The 16,810-nt window shown below is 35.4% G+C and overlaps 1 protein-coding gene across 2 annotated transcripts in view; it reads left to right on the top strand.

Annotated features, from left to right (window-relative positions):
• egl (Egl_like_exo domain-containing protein) overlaps positions 1 to 16,810 on the top strand; it is a 128,113-nt gene that overhangs the window by 18,867 nt on the left and 92,436 nt on the right. For both annotated transcript variants that reach the window (XM_089100764.1, XM_089100763.1), the window contains exons 2-3: positions 369 to 1,692; positions 11,882 to 11,962. In XM_089100764.1, the coding sequence (XP_088956890.1) occupies positions 370 to 1,692; positions 11,882 to 11,962 (1,404 nt within the window). In that variant the 5' untranslated portion in view covers position 369. The remainder of the gene's footprint in view (positions 1 to 368; positions 1,693 to 11,881; positions 11,963 to 16,810) is intronic.

Below are 16,810 nucleotides of genomic sequence, written 5' to 3'. Positions count from 1 at the left end.
GTCTAGGGCTAAACGGAAAGCAGGTCATCCTCGTCTAGGGTGGGAGGACGTCATAAAGAAAGATTTAAAGGAAATGGAAACTTCATGGGAGGGTGTAAAAAGGGAGGTTTTGAATATATTGGGATGGAGGAGGAGTGTGCGTTGCTGTGTTTGCCTCAGGCGGCTTGGTGCTGCGATGAGTTGTTAGTATTAGTTGTAGTATTAATTTGACTAGTGGCTTTTTTAAATTCATGTTGCCATATAGTGCGTCCTACTCTTTCACAGGGACTAAGAGAAGTTCAGAAGGGGCAATGGGCGCTTATTATGGATGGTGGTAAGATAGTTACGAATGGAAATAGTGATTTCTTAATAATTAATTTTTTTTCTAGGATGGATAATATGGATGGGACTGACTATGACCTCAACAAATACATGACCTTGATGTTTTTTCTTGAACGACTATTAGAAAAAAGAGGTCAACCTAGGTCACTTCATGATTTGAGTTGTCAGTTTGGCTCCAAAGGATTCACCAAAACCATGAGGCAAATTGCTGGAGGTTCACAATCAGGACTAAGGAAATTCTTAGGTCAATATCCCTTTCTGTTCACAGTTGATGGTGATTTGGTTAGTATCTCAAATATGAGTCTAGTTGATAAATATCATCAAAAGAATAATACTAGAAACTATGAGGAAGAAGCAGCAGAATATTTTCGAAAACGTGTTGAGCAATATGGTCCTGGGGTGGAAGTACCTATAAAAAGTTTGCTTGGTCATAGGTCTCAGGCCCCCCCTGAGGTAAGACATATCTCTGGCCAGCATCTAAAAGAATTTCGTGATTTTTTATCAAGACATCCTACCGTATTTATTGTGTATGAAGAAACGTGCATGCTTCGTGAATATGAAGGGATGGAGAAGAAGCTTTATCAAGAGCCAGTAAATGAAACAAAAGTGAATCCTGAACTATCTAACAAATTTTTGGTGTATTTCCGCCTGACTTTGGAGCAAAGCGGTTCCAAGCATATAGATGAGCTATTTCATAGCGTTGCAAGTAGCTATCCAAGAGAGACTTGGTCTCCATTATTCAAGAATTCACAGGACTTAGGTACTTTTTTAAGAATGCATTCAAATATATTCCAAATTCTTTCAAACGTTGTTGAGCTACTGCCAAACCCAACAAAGTTGGTGAATACACAGAATATAAGTACTCAAAACCGTATTGTCAGTCCCACTCCAGCTTTAACAAACTCCGCATCTCCACCATGCAGCTTACAATTTTACCAAAGTATGCCTCCTCCAAGCCCCTTACCAATCTCGATGCCATCACAACAGACATTAAAACAACGAGTGAACTCAATTGTGCTTCGTACTCTTGCTGAAAATACTGACAGGGAGCGAGGAAGCTCTCTGCCTGTTAGCTCATTTCCTTCAGCCCCTAGTTCACCAGTACGAGATTTGAATCGAATTAGAATTACCGAGTTGTCACATGTGATAGTTTCAGTGAAAGATAGTGCGTCTGTTATAAGTGAATTTATTAGTTGTGGTCGGCCAGTGGCGTTTGATTGTGAAGTGGTGAATCACAGTAGTAAAGGAAACGTGACCCTTGTTCAAATTGCTGCTAGTAATGGACATTTTTATATTTTTGATCTGATAACATGCCCAGACATAATGCACCAAGGATTACTTGCAAAACTCTTTGAATCTGATATTATTAAGGTAAGTCTTGAAATTAAGGTAAGTCTTAAGGAAATTAAGGTAATTAAGGTAAGTCTTGAAATTCATGTTAATAAAGTTAAAGGAAACTGTGTTTCTATTCTTCTTAATCCAAGAAAAACTTGTTAATCCTTGTTAAGAAAACTTGTTAAGAAAAACTTGTTAATCCCTGAAACAAATTTAATAGATAAATAAAAGTACGGGTTTTAAATATTTCAGAAAGAGTTTGGCAATTATTGTACGCATAGGTGTACAGAGGTACAATTCTTTGGAAGATTGGAGGAGGGGTGGATGTCAGGGATTTCATCGTTTCCTGGGGGATCCTTCAATTAATCTCTGGGTGTACCCTGCATGACCTAGGGTCTCAAACATGTCAAGACAAGGATGTGGGAATTCACATTGAGGGAGAAATGCAACTTAAAAAGGAACACAAAATTTACAAATTACATAAAAATCAAGGAAGATTGAAAAAATCAACATCTTTTTGGTCAACATCCTTGTTTGAATTCTCCTTGTACTCTTACTTTTATTCGTGTGTGTCTGAAATATGTATATTTGCATCTCAGGGGTATAAGCTATTAATATTTGCTGGGGAGGGGGCTATCGGACATATCAAGTGTTTAGCATGCACTATTAGAATATTCTAGGAGGAGGGGTGGTGCCTGACAAAATTAGCATATTCAAGGCAAATTTCCAGTATTTTTCATGCTTTTTTCTCTTTTTTTGTATCTAAAATTTAAAATTTGGTACTTCGAATCAGTCTTGAGGATGAGTTGTTAATACCTATATGTAGTATGGGATCTCATACGGACACACCAAATAGCCTATTTATGAAATTGTTTGTAAATAGGAAATAACCTACTGCTATTGTGATACATTAAAGATTCTGTACAAACGTTATTTATTATAATATTTATCAAAATTGTTTTCTTTATACGTAAATAATAATTATTTATGAATATAATTTTTTATATAGTCTAAAAATAAAATATATTATTAACACTAGTACAAATAAATAATGTTTTAATTATTAAACTATAATAAAATTATTATATAGTGTAATATCATAATATTATACTTCAAGAGTTCTAGCACGTAAACTAATTTGTTATTTTTTCGAGACAATTTCTCTGTAAATGATTAAATCTAAGTGGATTTGTCCTTTAAATAAATTAAATAAAAATAAAGTTTTTTCCACTTAAAGTAAGGATCAACATTAAAACTTCAAACGAACAGAAATTATTCCGTATACGAGGGGGAGGTGCCCCTTCTTAAATCCTCGCTGTTTACGTAAAGTTCTCTAAAAATACATTTAATTAAAATTCAACAGTCCCTGTGTTTGAGCAGTCTTACTTAAAGAGTTTTAACGGCTTATCTCATATACTTTATAATTTCTGTTCGTTTAGTTTTAATGTTGTTCCTTACTTTCCATTGAAAAAAGTTTGTTTTTTTAGCTAATTTCCGACTATGTTTAAATCATGTAAGAAAGCATCCTTCCCTTCCTCCGTGTAAAATTTCCCCTGGAAAATTCTCCCACGGAAAATCCCCCTCCCCAAATTTCCTTATATTTCCCAATGGCAAATACCATATTTGAAAAATGGGCAAATGGCGTAACTTACAGCCCTTTTTCCAGGGATTATGGGTTTCATGTCATCCCCAAGGCATAATTGTTGAACCTTTTAACTATGCTGAATCCAATGTCGGCCTAAAAAATTTTGTTTGGATGTCTTTGGGAAAAAAGGGCGTGGGATCTGGCTAGTTGGCCTTCAATCGTTTTGATAAATTAAAAAGGGCACTAGAGCGTCTGATTTTCGGTCAAATGAACCTTGTTTGGATCTTCTAGGATCACTGACTCGATGGGATTACCCCTGAAAAAAAAAATACACATCTGTGGTCTTTCTTCTGGCAAAAAAGAGTGAAATTTCACATTCTTGCATTTCAGAGCTTGAAACCTCTACAGTTGAGTTCTCTGATTTTCTGAATCTGATGGTGTGATTTTCAGTAAGATTGCTTGATTTTTTTGGGGATGTTAGCCCCCTTTTTTTGAAAATCGGGTAAATTTTCTCAAGCATTTAACTTTTGACGGGTAGCATTAAACTTGATGAACTTTAGATATTTGGAATCAACATAAAAAGACAGTTATTTTGATGTACCTATTGCTATTATATTATTGGTTTTTAGAGTTTTGGTTACTATTGAGCCGAGTCGCGCAAAATTTGCAGTTGCAGTTACTATAAATGATGATTCTTTGGAACCAACACCTGAACTATCAAACATCATAAGATGTGAAAATCGACAACCTGGACCATCAATTGCGACAACACCAATATGGGCAGGTAAAGAAAAGGCCATTGCTAAACTGTCTGAAGTAATCAAAATCCAAAAACGTGTCAAAAATGAAGAACAAAGACACGGGCAGTTAGAAGATATACGAAAGCGACAATTAGAGCATATAAAAATGAAAATAAAGAGCAAAGACACACGCGGTTAGAAAACATGCGACAACGAGCAAGTGAGCGAGCCAAAAATGAAAAAGAAAAGCAAAGACACTCGCAGTTAGAAGAAAAGTGGCGGCATGTAAAAAATGAAAATGAAGATCAAAGACACACGTGGTTAGTAGAAAAGCGACACCGAGCATGTGAGCGAATTAAAATGAAAATCAAGAGCAAATACACACGCGGCTAGAAGAACAGCGGCGGCGTGTCAAAAATGAAAATGAAGAGTGCAGACACACGCGGTTAAAAGACATACGACACCGAGCATGTGAATAGGTCAAAAATTAAAATGAAAAGCAAAGACACAGGTGGTTAGAAGACATATGACACCGAACATGCGAGCGACTCAATGAAAATCAACCTGGACAGTGAGAATCAAAACGTGTCAAGATTGAAAATGATAGCGATGATGACGGGGTTTGGGATTTTGACATGGATAAGTTTGACTTTCCCACAACTCTATTTTTTTAAACAATAAAAAACTTTAGCGTAAAGAGCGAGGCATTGAGGAGGGGACAGCCCCTTTCATATACGGAATAATTTCTGTTCGTTTTAAGTTTTAACGTCGTTCCTTACTTTCAGTTAAAAAAACTTGTTTTTTTTATTCAATTGCTTAAAAAGGGTGCTCTCATTCAATTACGGAGAAATAAGAAATTTCATATTTCATAGAAAGGGAATTTAAGGTTCTTATACATTTTGAATCTCATTGCATACTTTTCATCAAGATGACAACCCTTCAGAGAGGTGTGATCTTGAAATCCTACTTCTATTTCACGTCTTAAAAAATCTTCAATAAACAACTTCAACGCAAAATCAACGCATTGTGGATATGCAAAACGCATTGTGCGTTTTGCGCATTGTGCTCATTAAAATGAGAATAAATAATAGACTTTGTTGTTGTGCATGTTGTAATCAAAACTTCATTTCTTACGATTTTGGCTTTAGTGAACAAAAAAGTTTTGGGAAAAACCAGGACAACATGGTGGAACGCCGTAATCTTGTACCCCCTCTATACAGCCTTAGCTAAGTGCAAATTTTGGATGTTCCGTCTTTAGCTCTGCGCGATTGTCGGATTGACCTCTTCAAATTTTCTTAAAGGAACAAATAAATTATAGAGGCTGGAGCCCTGTCTCCTAATAATTGTTTTTTGGATTGACTTTTCAATATTCAAAAAGAACATCTTTTAAAGGAATTGGTATCTCAATAAACAGCACTAAATTAACTGTATATGAGTTCAATTAGGCACCCTGTTTCTCCTTGTCTTAATTTCGCGAGGCTCAGCTTCGTTAGTTTTTTACATTAAAAAGGGAAATTGAACTTTCAAGTATATTTATGCCCCAAAAGATAAAAGTGCAAATTATGTCCTGGCCTTGGGAAGGCATAGGGGTTGTGACTCATGAGATACAAAGTTTGTGTGATACTATTCAAGTTGATTGGCTGTCGAAGTGGACGTACCTAGACATTTAGGCAAAAGATTCAAACAAAATGAACGATTCGTTGATGTTCAGTTTCTAGTACAGAGCAAGATCTGAGAAAGGTGCAATGATCAGATTCCAACAGTGAATCAGATTATTCTGTAAAGTTAGTTACAAATTCAGAGCGATAAACAAAAAGAATGTTCGCATTTTCCAGCTGTTTTTATTTTCAAGGTTGTTATTATTTTCAAGGTCGCTATTTTCCAGGTTATTATTCCTGGTCTCGTTTAGTTGTTACTGAAAACAAAATACATCTGGAAGCAGCAGATGGGCCTTCAATTTTTGGCGTCCCCAGATTTAATTAAATAAAAAAAAACAATTGTTTTTAACTGAAATTAATGAGCACCATAAAGTTCTTATTACTTTTAAAAAAATCTTTCTATTATAACTAAACGGCCCATGTGTTTCAGGAGCCGTTCTTAAAAAATTGGGAGAAACAGTCAAATTTTAGCGTAAAGAGCAAGGTATTGAGGAGGGGAGCAACCCCTTCATATACGGTATTTTTTCTACCGTGGTAGAAAAATAAGCAGAATATACAGACAAAGATTTAGATAAATAAGAAAAAAAGAGTTAATAAGAAACAGGGGGAACGAAGAAATGGGGAAAGGGAAGGAGTGAGAGGGGGAAAAAATAGGAGAAATATTTTCTTTAATCAACATTGCAAACACAATTTTCAAATAAAACTTAAAAATAATTCTCGGGTTGATCTTCCAAAGGCTTTTTAGTTAATGTTAAAAATTTGGCTTCAGTAGCCTAAGATCAGGGACTAATCTAGATCAGTCAGCGCCCGGGACAAGAATGTCATTTCGCACTACCCAATCAATAAACCTATTATAGATATCAGATTATGATTATTTTACTTCTTTAGCGAATATATTTATTCTTTATATATTTATTTTATTATTTTGCTATTATTATTGTATTTTGTACGCAATCCTAATATGTACAATATGGTTCAAGAAAAACTAAAAAATTCCAAGTAACAACATTTTATTGGTGACACAGTAAACATACAATTTAGATTATATACAGTCAATCTTATCCTGTAGATTAAATCTTAGTAAATATTGTAATATCATTCCTCTCAAACAGATCACAAGTTCTAAAAAAATATTTTCTCTGACTCCCTTCCTTATTTACTATGGAATTTCTCACGTGTTAAACTCCTTGGTGTCACATTTGTTTTTTGTACTAGCATTATCTGTTCGTTCAGGGTGCGATGCTTGATGCAGGCTTCCAAGTGAATCCTTCATGAAACCCAAATTTTTCGAACTAATAAGTTGTTCTACATTATCACTAGTTTTGGCTCCAAAATGTTTCCAAGTAAGACCAGAAGTATGCTAAACACGAGCTGACTTCTCCTTATCTTTTGTCTTCGCTATCTCAGCTAAAACCGCTGCCATCAAACGTCCCCTTGTCGTAATATCTGCAGATACTAGCTGTTCCATATCTTTAACTACATACAAACATTGAGCATCATGCTCCAGGATAGGCTTTAATGTTTGAGCTAAATTTTCAAATAGCTGAGGAACGTCCACAATTATATCAGATGCTCCTTCCAACATTATGCTAAAACCCTCAATAAGTACATCGCGGGATATCAGTTGCTTTGACAAAAGCTCTCTGAGCAGTTTCCCGAATTCAGTTCTAGCTGATGGCTTACGCTCAATTACGATATTGAGGCCATTCTCAATAAAACGCACGATTGTCATTTTATGCATCTCCTCTTTGACACATTCAACAGCATCCTGGAGGTCCCTATTGCTCAAGAACTCATCGATAATGCCGTGAGTTTTCTTCTGAATTCCACTTTCGGTAAGATCAGGCATGCCTTTTAGTTCTTCTGACGCTGGTGCAGCAACAGATGTTTCAGGGACTGGAAGGGTCTCAAAGACAATAGGCTCAGGTAGCTTAACAATAGGGTCGACAGGAGATCCTCCGAACCGTTTGGAGACTAATTTTTCTGTATAAAGAAGTGACGATACACTGTCACCACTGTAAAGTGGATTCTGGTGAATGTCGTTACATTTTTTGGCCTGTGAATTTTTTCCAATGTCTATTTGCTTTGGAGTAACAGTGCCAAGATTAAAATCTTTCTTCATTTGAATATGTTCCCTACCGGCTGGAGCAGTAATGGTCTTATTTTCATTATTTGGTTTGAGCTCACTTTTCTTGTTAGGAGAGCTCTTATCTTCTCTTGAAGTTGTGAATTTTCTGACCGCCCAAAAAATTGATATTCCAGCACATCCTACTGAGGCACCAATGACGAAACTTCTTATTAGCATGTTCATCCTTTTTTTAAACTATTTGCTTTTCAAAAATAGACTGATAGGTCTTACTAGACAACGCTTGTTTTTATGCTATGAATGACGTCATTGAAACAGATTAGAATGTGATCTTTTATGTGAGGTCATTTACGGATGTAACATGAATGCAGCTTTTTACATTAGTGGATGACGTCATTACGATACTGATGTATACAAACATGACGTCAGTCATGTATTTTCCCCTAAAATTAAGGCTCCATGAATTTTCTCAAAATCGTGACCTATATAGATCGATTTTCAGACCAGAAAATCTTAGGATGTCCATTTCCCCAAAAAACATTTATATATATATATATATATATATATATATATATATATATATATATATATATATATATATATATATATATATATATATATATATATATATATATATATATATATATATATATATATATATATATATATATATATATATATATATATATATATATATATATATTATGACAAAATTTTGCAGTGCCCTTTCAACATATTAAGCAGCAACTATTAAGCAGCAACCTGGCTCAACAGTAACCGAAACTCTGAAAAAACAGAATTTTGATACCAAAAGATATATCAAAAGAATCGGCTTATTATGTTGATTTCAAATATATATAAGTTTCATTATATTTCGCCTCACCTATTAAGGGACGAAAGCAGTCCAAGTCACTTGGCTATCTCTTCAATGTTAAAGAGATTTTGTTTGTTTAAAGAAACGGATATATTAGAGAACTTAAATTGCGGTTCACCTGATTCGTGAGACTAATGGTTATCATTTAGTTGGATCCATTTTTTTTCTTATGCTCTTTCTATTTTTTAAATGATTTTTTATACAAAAATTCTCTTTGCTTTTTTCGAGAAAACGATATTAACAACTTTAATAATATTTATACAAGCTTGTAAATGTTTTAAAGCCGAACAATTTATTTAGACAGTTTATGTTGATTTTACTCAATTAAAGCCTAGTTTTATCCTTTGTTTTTTTTTTTGCGCTGCAATCGATTTGGAGTTACGGAACCCTCAAGTTTAACAAGAGTTGTTTAATTTTCGGATCAGCGTTTAAATTAACAGGCGTTGTGTCTTGCGCATGATATCATTAAACCTTGTATCGATAAACGTCCTGTATGCCGTAGTGTAAGACCAATCGAAATATATCAAGAAATTAAGCAGGTTCTATCCAAAAGATTAATTAAAAAAACTTTTTGCACTAAATAAATTTTTCAAAGAAAAGTAAAGAACTCCATTAAACATCAATTGGGCAAAAATAAAATCAAATAATCTACCAAGCGTGAAACTACCACAAATCAGCATCGATAAATAAATGAAACCCAAAACGAACAGAAATTACAGTAAATAACCGAGTCAAACTCAAAACGAGCACAAAATCCCTATACCTTCCCAAGGCCAGAACAAAATTTGCACTGTACTATATATATACATATATATATATATATATATATATATATATATATATATATATATATATATATATATATATATATATATATATATATATATATATATATATATATATATATATATGTATATATATATATATATATATATATATATATATATATATATATATATATATATATATATATATATATATATATATATATATTTGAGGAGGGGACAGCCCTTTTCATATACAGAATAATTTCTGTTCGTTTTACGCTTTAATATCACTCCTTATTTTCAGTTAAAAAAACTTGTTTTTTTTAATTTAATTTCTGAACGCCTGTGAATATGCAGCTTTGATGTTGGCTCACCGTACATGAATAATTAAAACGAAATTTGCATATTAATTTTACTTTTTTGGCTAAATGGCTTTCGCGTACTTTTGATTTGACGTAACATACGAATTAACTTACGTAACCCCTTGTCAATGCCTCGCTCTTTACGCCAAAGTTAACATTTTCTTCCAGTTTTCTAAGAATGGCCCCTTAATCACAAATGCCGTTAATTAGAATAAATAGCTCTGATGAAACTAAAAAAAAAGTTTTGGTGTTGCTCCTTACTTTCAGTTGAAAAATTTTTTTTTTTATTTATTTTCTTATTGTTTTTTAAATAATGCTGGGAAATCCGACGCCCCCTTCATAGCAATGTCCCTTCCTCCATGAAAGCTCCTCCCACGTAAAACCCGACCCCCCCCCAACTACCAGAAAAAATTTGCCCTGAAAACTTCTGTATACTTCCCAATAACCAGTATTATATGTAAAAATTGGACATAGTTCATAACTTGCAGACCGTCCCCCGGAGACTGTGGGGGTCATCCTCAAAGACATAGTTATTGTATTTTTCGAACATGCTGAACAAAATGGCTATCAAAAAATTTTGATCCGGTGACTTTGGGAAAAAAATGAGCGTGGGAGGGGGCCTAGTTGCCCTCCATTCTTTTTGGTCACTGAAAAAGGGCACTAGAACTTTTAATTTCCGTTCCGAATAAGCAAATCCATCAGTTTTCTGGTCTGCCCCAAGAAAATGTAAGGATGCTAAGAATAAAGGAAAATACAAGGATCTTTGTGATTTTATGCTAACGTTATGTGGCCTACCACACTCTTAGTAGCTGCTGAAAGACAGATTACGCTACTTGGTAACATCAAAACCAAATTACGGAATGGTTTTCTAATGCAAACGACTAGTTGTATGTCAAGCAACTTATTTGGCGTTCTGGAACGTTGCAGGAGAAATACTCCGATTGGTAAATAGCTAGCAAAGGAAGAAATAAGGCTGACTCTCATAGAAATAAGGCTGAACATAATTTTCAAGATGAATTCTCGCTAGAAGACTAATCTTAAGCTCCACAAATTATCCAGCTCCTTAAGCTCCAACAAATTATTTCTAGTGTTTACTTGTTTTTATGAGTTTTGTGCTTGTATTAAATGTTTTTTTTCGTTTTGAATATATCTGATGTTGACTGGCCGCTTTGAAAGATGTTTCCAAAGTGTCTTTTGGTCAATATCCCAATTGATAAGAAAACTAGCTTCTAGGTTCTGAGATTTGAAGATGGACATATTTTGGACATATTTAAGACGACATATGAACATATTTTGGCTAAAAATGACATAATTTTGGATACTCAGGGGACATATTTATGGACCGAAAAGTTGGCAACCCTGGTTGTGAGCCCTACTCATGTTAATTTCTGCTCGTTTAGAGTTTGACTCGGTTATTTGTTGTAATTTCTGTTCGGTTATTTATGCCCCAAGAGATAAAAGTGCAAATTATGTCCTGGCCTTGGGAAGGCATAGGGGTTTTGAGCCCTACTCATGTTAATTTCTGCTCGTTTTGAGTTTGACTTGGTTATTTATTGTATCAATAAACAGCACTAAATTTTCTAAAAATATGTTCAGTTAGGCCCCCTGTTTCTTCTTGTTTTAATTTCGCGAGGCTCAGCTTCGTTAGTTTTTTACCTTAAAGAGGGAAATTGAACTTTCAAGTATATTTATGCCCCAAAAGATAAAAGTGCTAATTATGTCCTGGCCTTGGGAAGGCATAGGGGTTTTGAGCCCTACTCATGCTAATTTCTGACATTTTGAGTTTTAAGTTGCTCGTTTTTTCGTTGTGTGGTAAAATAGAATCCCGAAATACATTAAGGAGGTCCGTATAGCCCAAGCCTTTTGTTGAAGGGCACAAGTTGTATTTCCTGGGTCGGGGCATTATTCTTTAAATAGCCCTATTTTAAATCGAAATATAAAAAGTCAGTTCCTATTGTTGATTTTTAAATAAAAAGTGAAAAAAGTGTTCGGGATCAGCTCTTAAAATAACAGTATTCTTTGGGGTCACTTTCACACGCTATTGGTTTTTCTCAATGTTAAACATACGAAATAACCAATTTGTGTTTATATACTAGTTGAAATATATATTTGAGAATGGGAAGTTTGTTATCATGATTATATGTTTTTTCTAGGTTTGTCACGACTGTAAGAGCGATAACGCAGCATTGGTTACTGGCTGGAATGTTCAAATGCGAAATGTATTTGACACGCAGGTAAGTCTGTTTTTTTTCCTTTATTTTCTTTTTATTTCCAATTCGCATTTTCTTTAATTCCTTCATTGCAATATCGGTTTCTTATTCCAAGCAGCTTCTTAAGTTTCATTTTATTCTTTCTATTATTTTTGCGATAAATTATGTTCAATGATAGAGAAATGCAGTTGTTGTTTTTTTCTTTTTATTTGCTTATTCCCTCTTTCTATAATTTTGGGTTGATGTAATTTTTCCTTTCTTCTTTCAATGCTTTTACAAATCATTTCTTCTTGGATACATATTACCAATTAAAATATATTTAATCAAAATTCATTCGAAAACGTTAAAAATTAAAAATATGTTAGTTTTTTGGACCATTTTATTACCTTACTTTTGGGAATCCTTAGTCCCCAGCCTAAAACTTTTTTGTATATTAGGGTTAAGTTGGGGTTAAGGTTCTACGTATTCAAATTTTCTGCCAATCGATAAAAAAAGACGGTTTTTTGGCCCTCTTCCAGTTGATCGAATATTTTTTTTTATTGATTCTTTTGTTTTGTCTTACTATTTTTGCTTACGTAAGAACCCCAACGCAACTATAGTTATCGGAGGGAACTTTAAAATGCGAAATGCATTTCACACGCAGTTCAGCCCTTTTCTTTTCCCTTTGATTCCTTTATTTCGATAGTGGTTTCTTATTCCATGCTCCTCCTTAGGTCATGTTTTGATTGGTGTAGAAATCAAAATTACTTTCATCATGTGTTCAAATTTTCCGCATCATATCAAGGTTTTAAATTATATATATATTTTTTAGTATTTTTCCTCCAATCAGGAAATTTGATATCTCCAAAATGGATTAGATCCCTACAAATTAGAATTACAGCACTGAATTCCTATCTCAGAGATAGATAATATAGATTGATAGATAGATAGATTATATATATATATATATATATATATATATATATATATATATATATATATATATATATATATATATATATATATATATATATATATATATATATATATATATATATATATATATATATATATATATATATATTAATATCTTTCCTCCAATTGGAAATTTGATATGTCCAACATGTATTAGATCCCTCCAAACTAGAATTACAGCACTGAGTTCCCATCTCCAAGATAGAGAATGTAGAACTAACCAATTACTTACTTAGGTCCTTCTGAGCCATCTGGGGCGCATAGGGCATCGACGAAGCCTCGGTAAACGTCATGTATTGGCGCTGCGGCGACTACATCCTCCCACTGGGGTTGTAGTGATGTGTGAGCACTGCGTAGATCACGATCGTACGTGCGTCTGAGCGTGTTTCTCGGTCTTTCCCTCTGTCAACGCCCACGCGGCTGCCATTGTTGAACCTGGTATGGGATTCTTGAGTCCTCCATCCTAAGGACATGGCCAAGATAGCTTCATCTTTTCTTCTTAATCAATTTAGTAATAAGCGGTTGACCAGTTCTTCTGTGGACCTCTATGTTGCTGACTTTTTAACGCCAACCGATATTAAGAATGCGTCTCCAGCAAATATTTTCGAAAGCTATGAGTCTTTTCTCTGTTCCAACATCTAGTTTCCAGCACTTACTGGCATACAATAGCACGGACAAAACATTGCTATTAAGAAGTCGCAGCTTTAGTGCAAGCGAGTACTTCTTTGATTTCCATACTGGCTTAAGTTTGTTGAAAGCAGCGTTTGCCATGCCAATTCTTCTCTTGACCTCATTTTGCACCTTTCCTGTGTAATCGACCCAGCTTCCAGGATACTTAAATTCATGGACTTGTTCAACTCTACGATTTTTGTGCAGGAGCTCGACTGGCGAGTCTGATGTTGCCATTGATTTAGTCTTGTCTGTGTTGATGCTTAGGCCGCCTGTCTTCGCTGCAGTTCTCACTTTGCCAGGAATCTCATGGAATCACTGCTTCGCCATTTCCACGAGTGCCACAACATATATTAAGTCGATGTTTAAAAGGATTTTATTTACGACTGTTATTCCGAAGCCAGCCGCTTCTCTCAAAACATAATCCATTAAAATTACAAATCAAAAGGGTGATAAAACGCATCCTTGACGCACTCCTGACATAATTTTGAAGTAGCTAGTTGTTCCGTTCTCTGTCTTTATGCAGCATTCCGTATTTTCATAGAAGGCCATGATCAAACTTATTAATTTCTTGGGGACACCACAATACTGTAGAATTTCCCAGAGTGTGTCACGGTCGACGGAATCGAAAGCCTTTTCAAAATCAATGAAGAGTATGTATATTTTGTTGGACCACTCATTTGCTTCTTCTATCAGAGTCCTGACCGTGAATTTGAAGTCTGAACAAGATCTACCGGTACGAAAGCCATTTTGCTCTTCTCTCAGATAGGGATCGAGTTCTTTTTTCAGTCGTTCGAGTATTACAAACGCTACAACCTTACTTGGTACTGATATTAGGTTTATGCCTCGCCAGTTATCGCAGTTAAGAGCATCACCTTTCTTAAATATCTTAACAATTATCCCTTTAGTCCAGTCGCCAGGGACCTTTTCAAACTGCCAGACTGTTGCAATCAGTCTTATCCACACTGAGATGCATGTCCTCATTGATGCCTTGATAATTTCCGAAGTTATGCAGTCTTCACCAGATGATCTTCCATTCTTGAGTTTCTTCACTGCAACAAGTATTTCCGCAGATGTTGGGGGATTTTCGTCAATCTTAAGGTTAAGAAAGGGCATAGAAGGGATACTTTCTCGGGCAGTTGGTCTCGGTCTATTTAAAAGCTTTTCGAAGTGGGATACCCATCTCTCGTCAATTTTCTCAGTTTCGGTGAGAATATTTCCTCTCTCGTCTTTGACTTGGCTGGATCTACTGGGCAGCTTTCCTAGCATTTCATTTGTGAGCCTGTAAACTGCTTTGGAGTCTCCTTTTCTAGCTGCTTCCTCTGCTAGTCTAGCCTTCTCTTCTAAACATCTCCGCTTGTCAGCTTTTGCCGACTTCTTGATTTCTTTGTCTTTTATTCTATATAGGACATTTGCGAAGACTGAAGGTCTGTCGCCGCCAGCAGAGAAAATTTGCTATCTCAAGTCATTGCGCTCGTTGATTAGTTTCCAAGTTTCTTGTGATATCCATCTTTTCTTCGGTTTCTTTTGAGCACATCCAGTGCAACTTGATTGTAAGTTGTCTTCCTGTTTTGCCACGCTGTTTCCGGGCTGTCTGCGCCGTTTTATATTTCAAGCGGAATGAATGAGTTCTTCAACTCAAAACAAAATTTTTTTCCGGTTTCTCGGACATGTAACTTGTCCACATCATAAAGCTGCGTAGAATTCAACTTTGCGTTTTTGGGCACTTTCAACTTGACTTTCAATTTTGCTACCATCAGGATGTGGTCCGACTGGGCATCTGCCGCTCTGAAGCCACGTACGTCCAGAAGACTTGTCCACCATCTCCTTGAGATTAGGAAATGATCTATTTGGTTCTTCGTCCTGCCGTCTGGCTAGATCCATGACTGTTTGTGGATGGTTTTATGTTCAAACTGAGTTGTGCCGACCATAAGATCATCACTCAGAGCATAGTGCACCCTGGAGGGCTCCGTTCTCGTTCATTTCACCTAGACCGTGTCTCCCTAGGACTTGTGGACAGTAGTATCTTTCTGCTCCGACCTTTGCATTGAAGTCCCCAACCACACAAAGAAGGTCATGTGATGGGACTTCTTATGTCAACGACTGAAAAGCTTGGTAGAATGACTCCTTATCAGTATCGTCTGCATCATTTGTAGGAGCATAACATGCAATGATTGAAATTTTCAGATGGTTGGTTAAAAATCTTGCAAGTAAGCATCTCTCACTGACTGGCTTCCATTCAACTAGTGCTTTAGTGGGCTGGTCAGACAGTATTATCCCAACTCCAGCCCGGTGCCAGGATTCATTTCCACTGTAAGTTAGTGAGTAACCCTCTCCTAGTTGTTCATGTCCAGATCCAATCCACCTGACTTCGCTTAGAGCAAGGAGATCTAGCTTATACTTCTTCATCTCTCTGAGTTTAGTGTCAGTTGAGTCAGCTGGTTTAGTGTCCTTACATTCCAAAATCCAAATTTCGTATTAGTTTTGCTGTCATAAATCGTGTCCGTGGGCGTGCTGAGGTCGTCGTCGAATGGTGTAGTGGGGTATCCGAGAATATCATCGATGTTTCTTTTGCAATTTGGAATTTTACGGGGATAGGTCGCAAACCCATCGCCCAACCCTCCTCATTTTACGGGCTTGGGACCGTCATGCTCCACTGACCTCTGCAGGCCAGGATCCTTGCAAGGTTGAGTTAATGCATCACTGATATGCCAAAGCGTAAAGTCAAACAAAAAATAGCCAACTACTGTCATTTCTAGCCCAAGTTTGTTCTGAAACCCTAATTTGGGCTGTAAATCCTTTCTTAAAAGTTCGTTTGCTCGACAACTTTCCTACAAAGTGAAAAGCTCCTAAATTGTAATTTCAGAAAAATTATCTTTTCGATAAAAAAAAGTTTCTTTCCAAACAATTATTAATGCTGACTTTATTTCAAAAACACGAATGAATAAAAGCACATTCTTCAATAAAATATACTTATAGATTTAGAAATAGATATTCCTAAAAATCATTAAAAAAATGAATGAATATTCCTGGCTGCTCAAAAGCACAAAATAAGAGTGATTTTAGCTTATGCTTTTACGTATTAAAATGAAAAACTTAAAAAAAACTACCCCTTTGTTTGTCTTTAGAATAAAAGCAATTGAAATTGTATGGATGAAAGCTCATCTCTGCGATTGGTACCCTGTTACCATGTATCAATAGTTGTGTTTTTTTGCTGTTGTTTTTTTTTCTCACAAAAGTGGCTCTTTT

The sequence above is a fragment of the Artemia sp. Qi Xiang Cuo genome, chromosome 14, assembly GCF_049724085.1.
Source record: "Artemia sp. Qi Xiang Cuo chromosome 14, ASM4972408v1, whole genome shotgun sequence".
Lineage (NCBI taxonomy): Eukaryota > Metazoa > Arthropoda > Branchiopoda > Anostraca > Artemiidae > Artemia > Artemia sp. Qi Xiang Cuo.
This window is presented reverse-complemented; position numbering and strand designations above follow the sequence as displayed.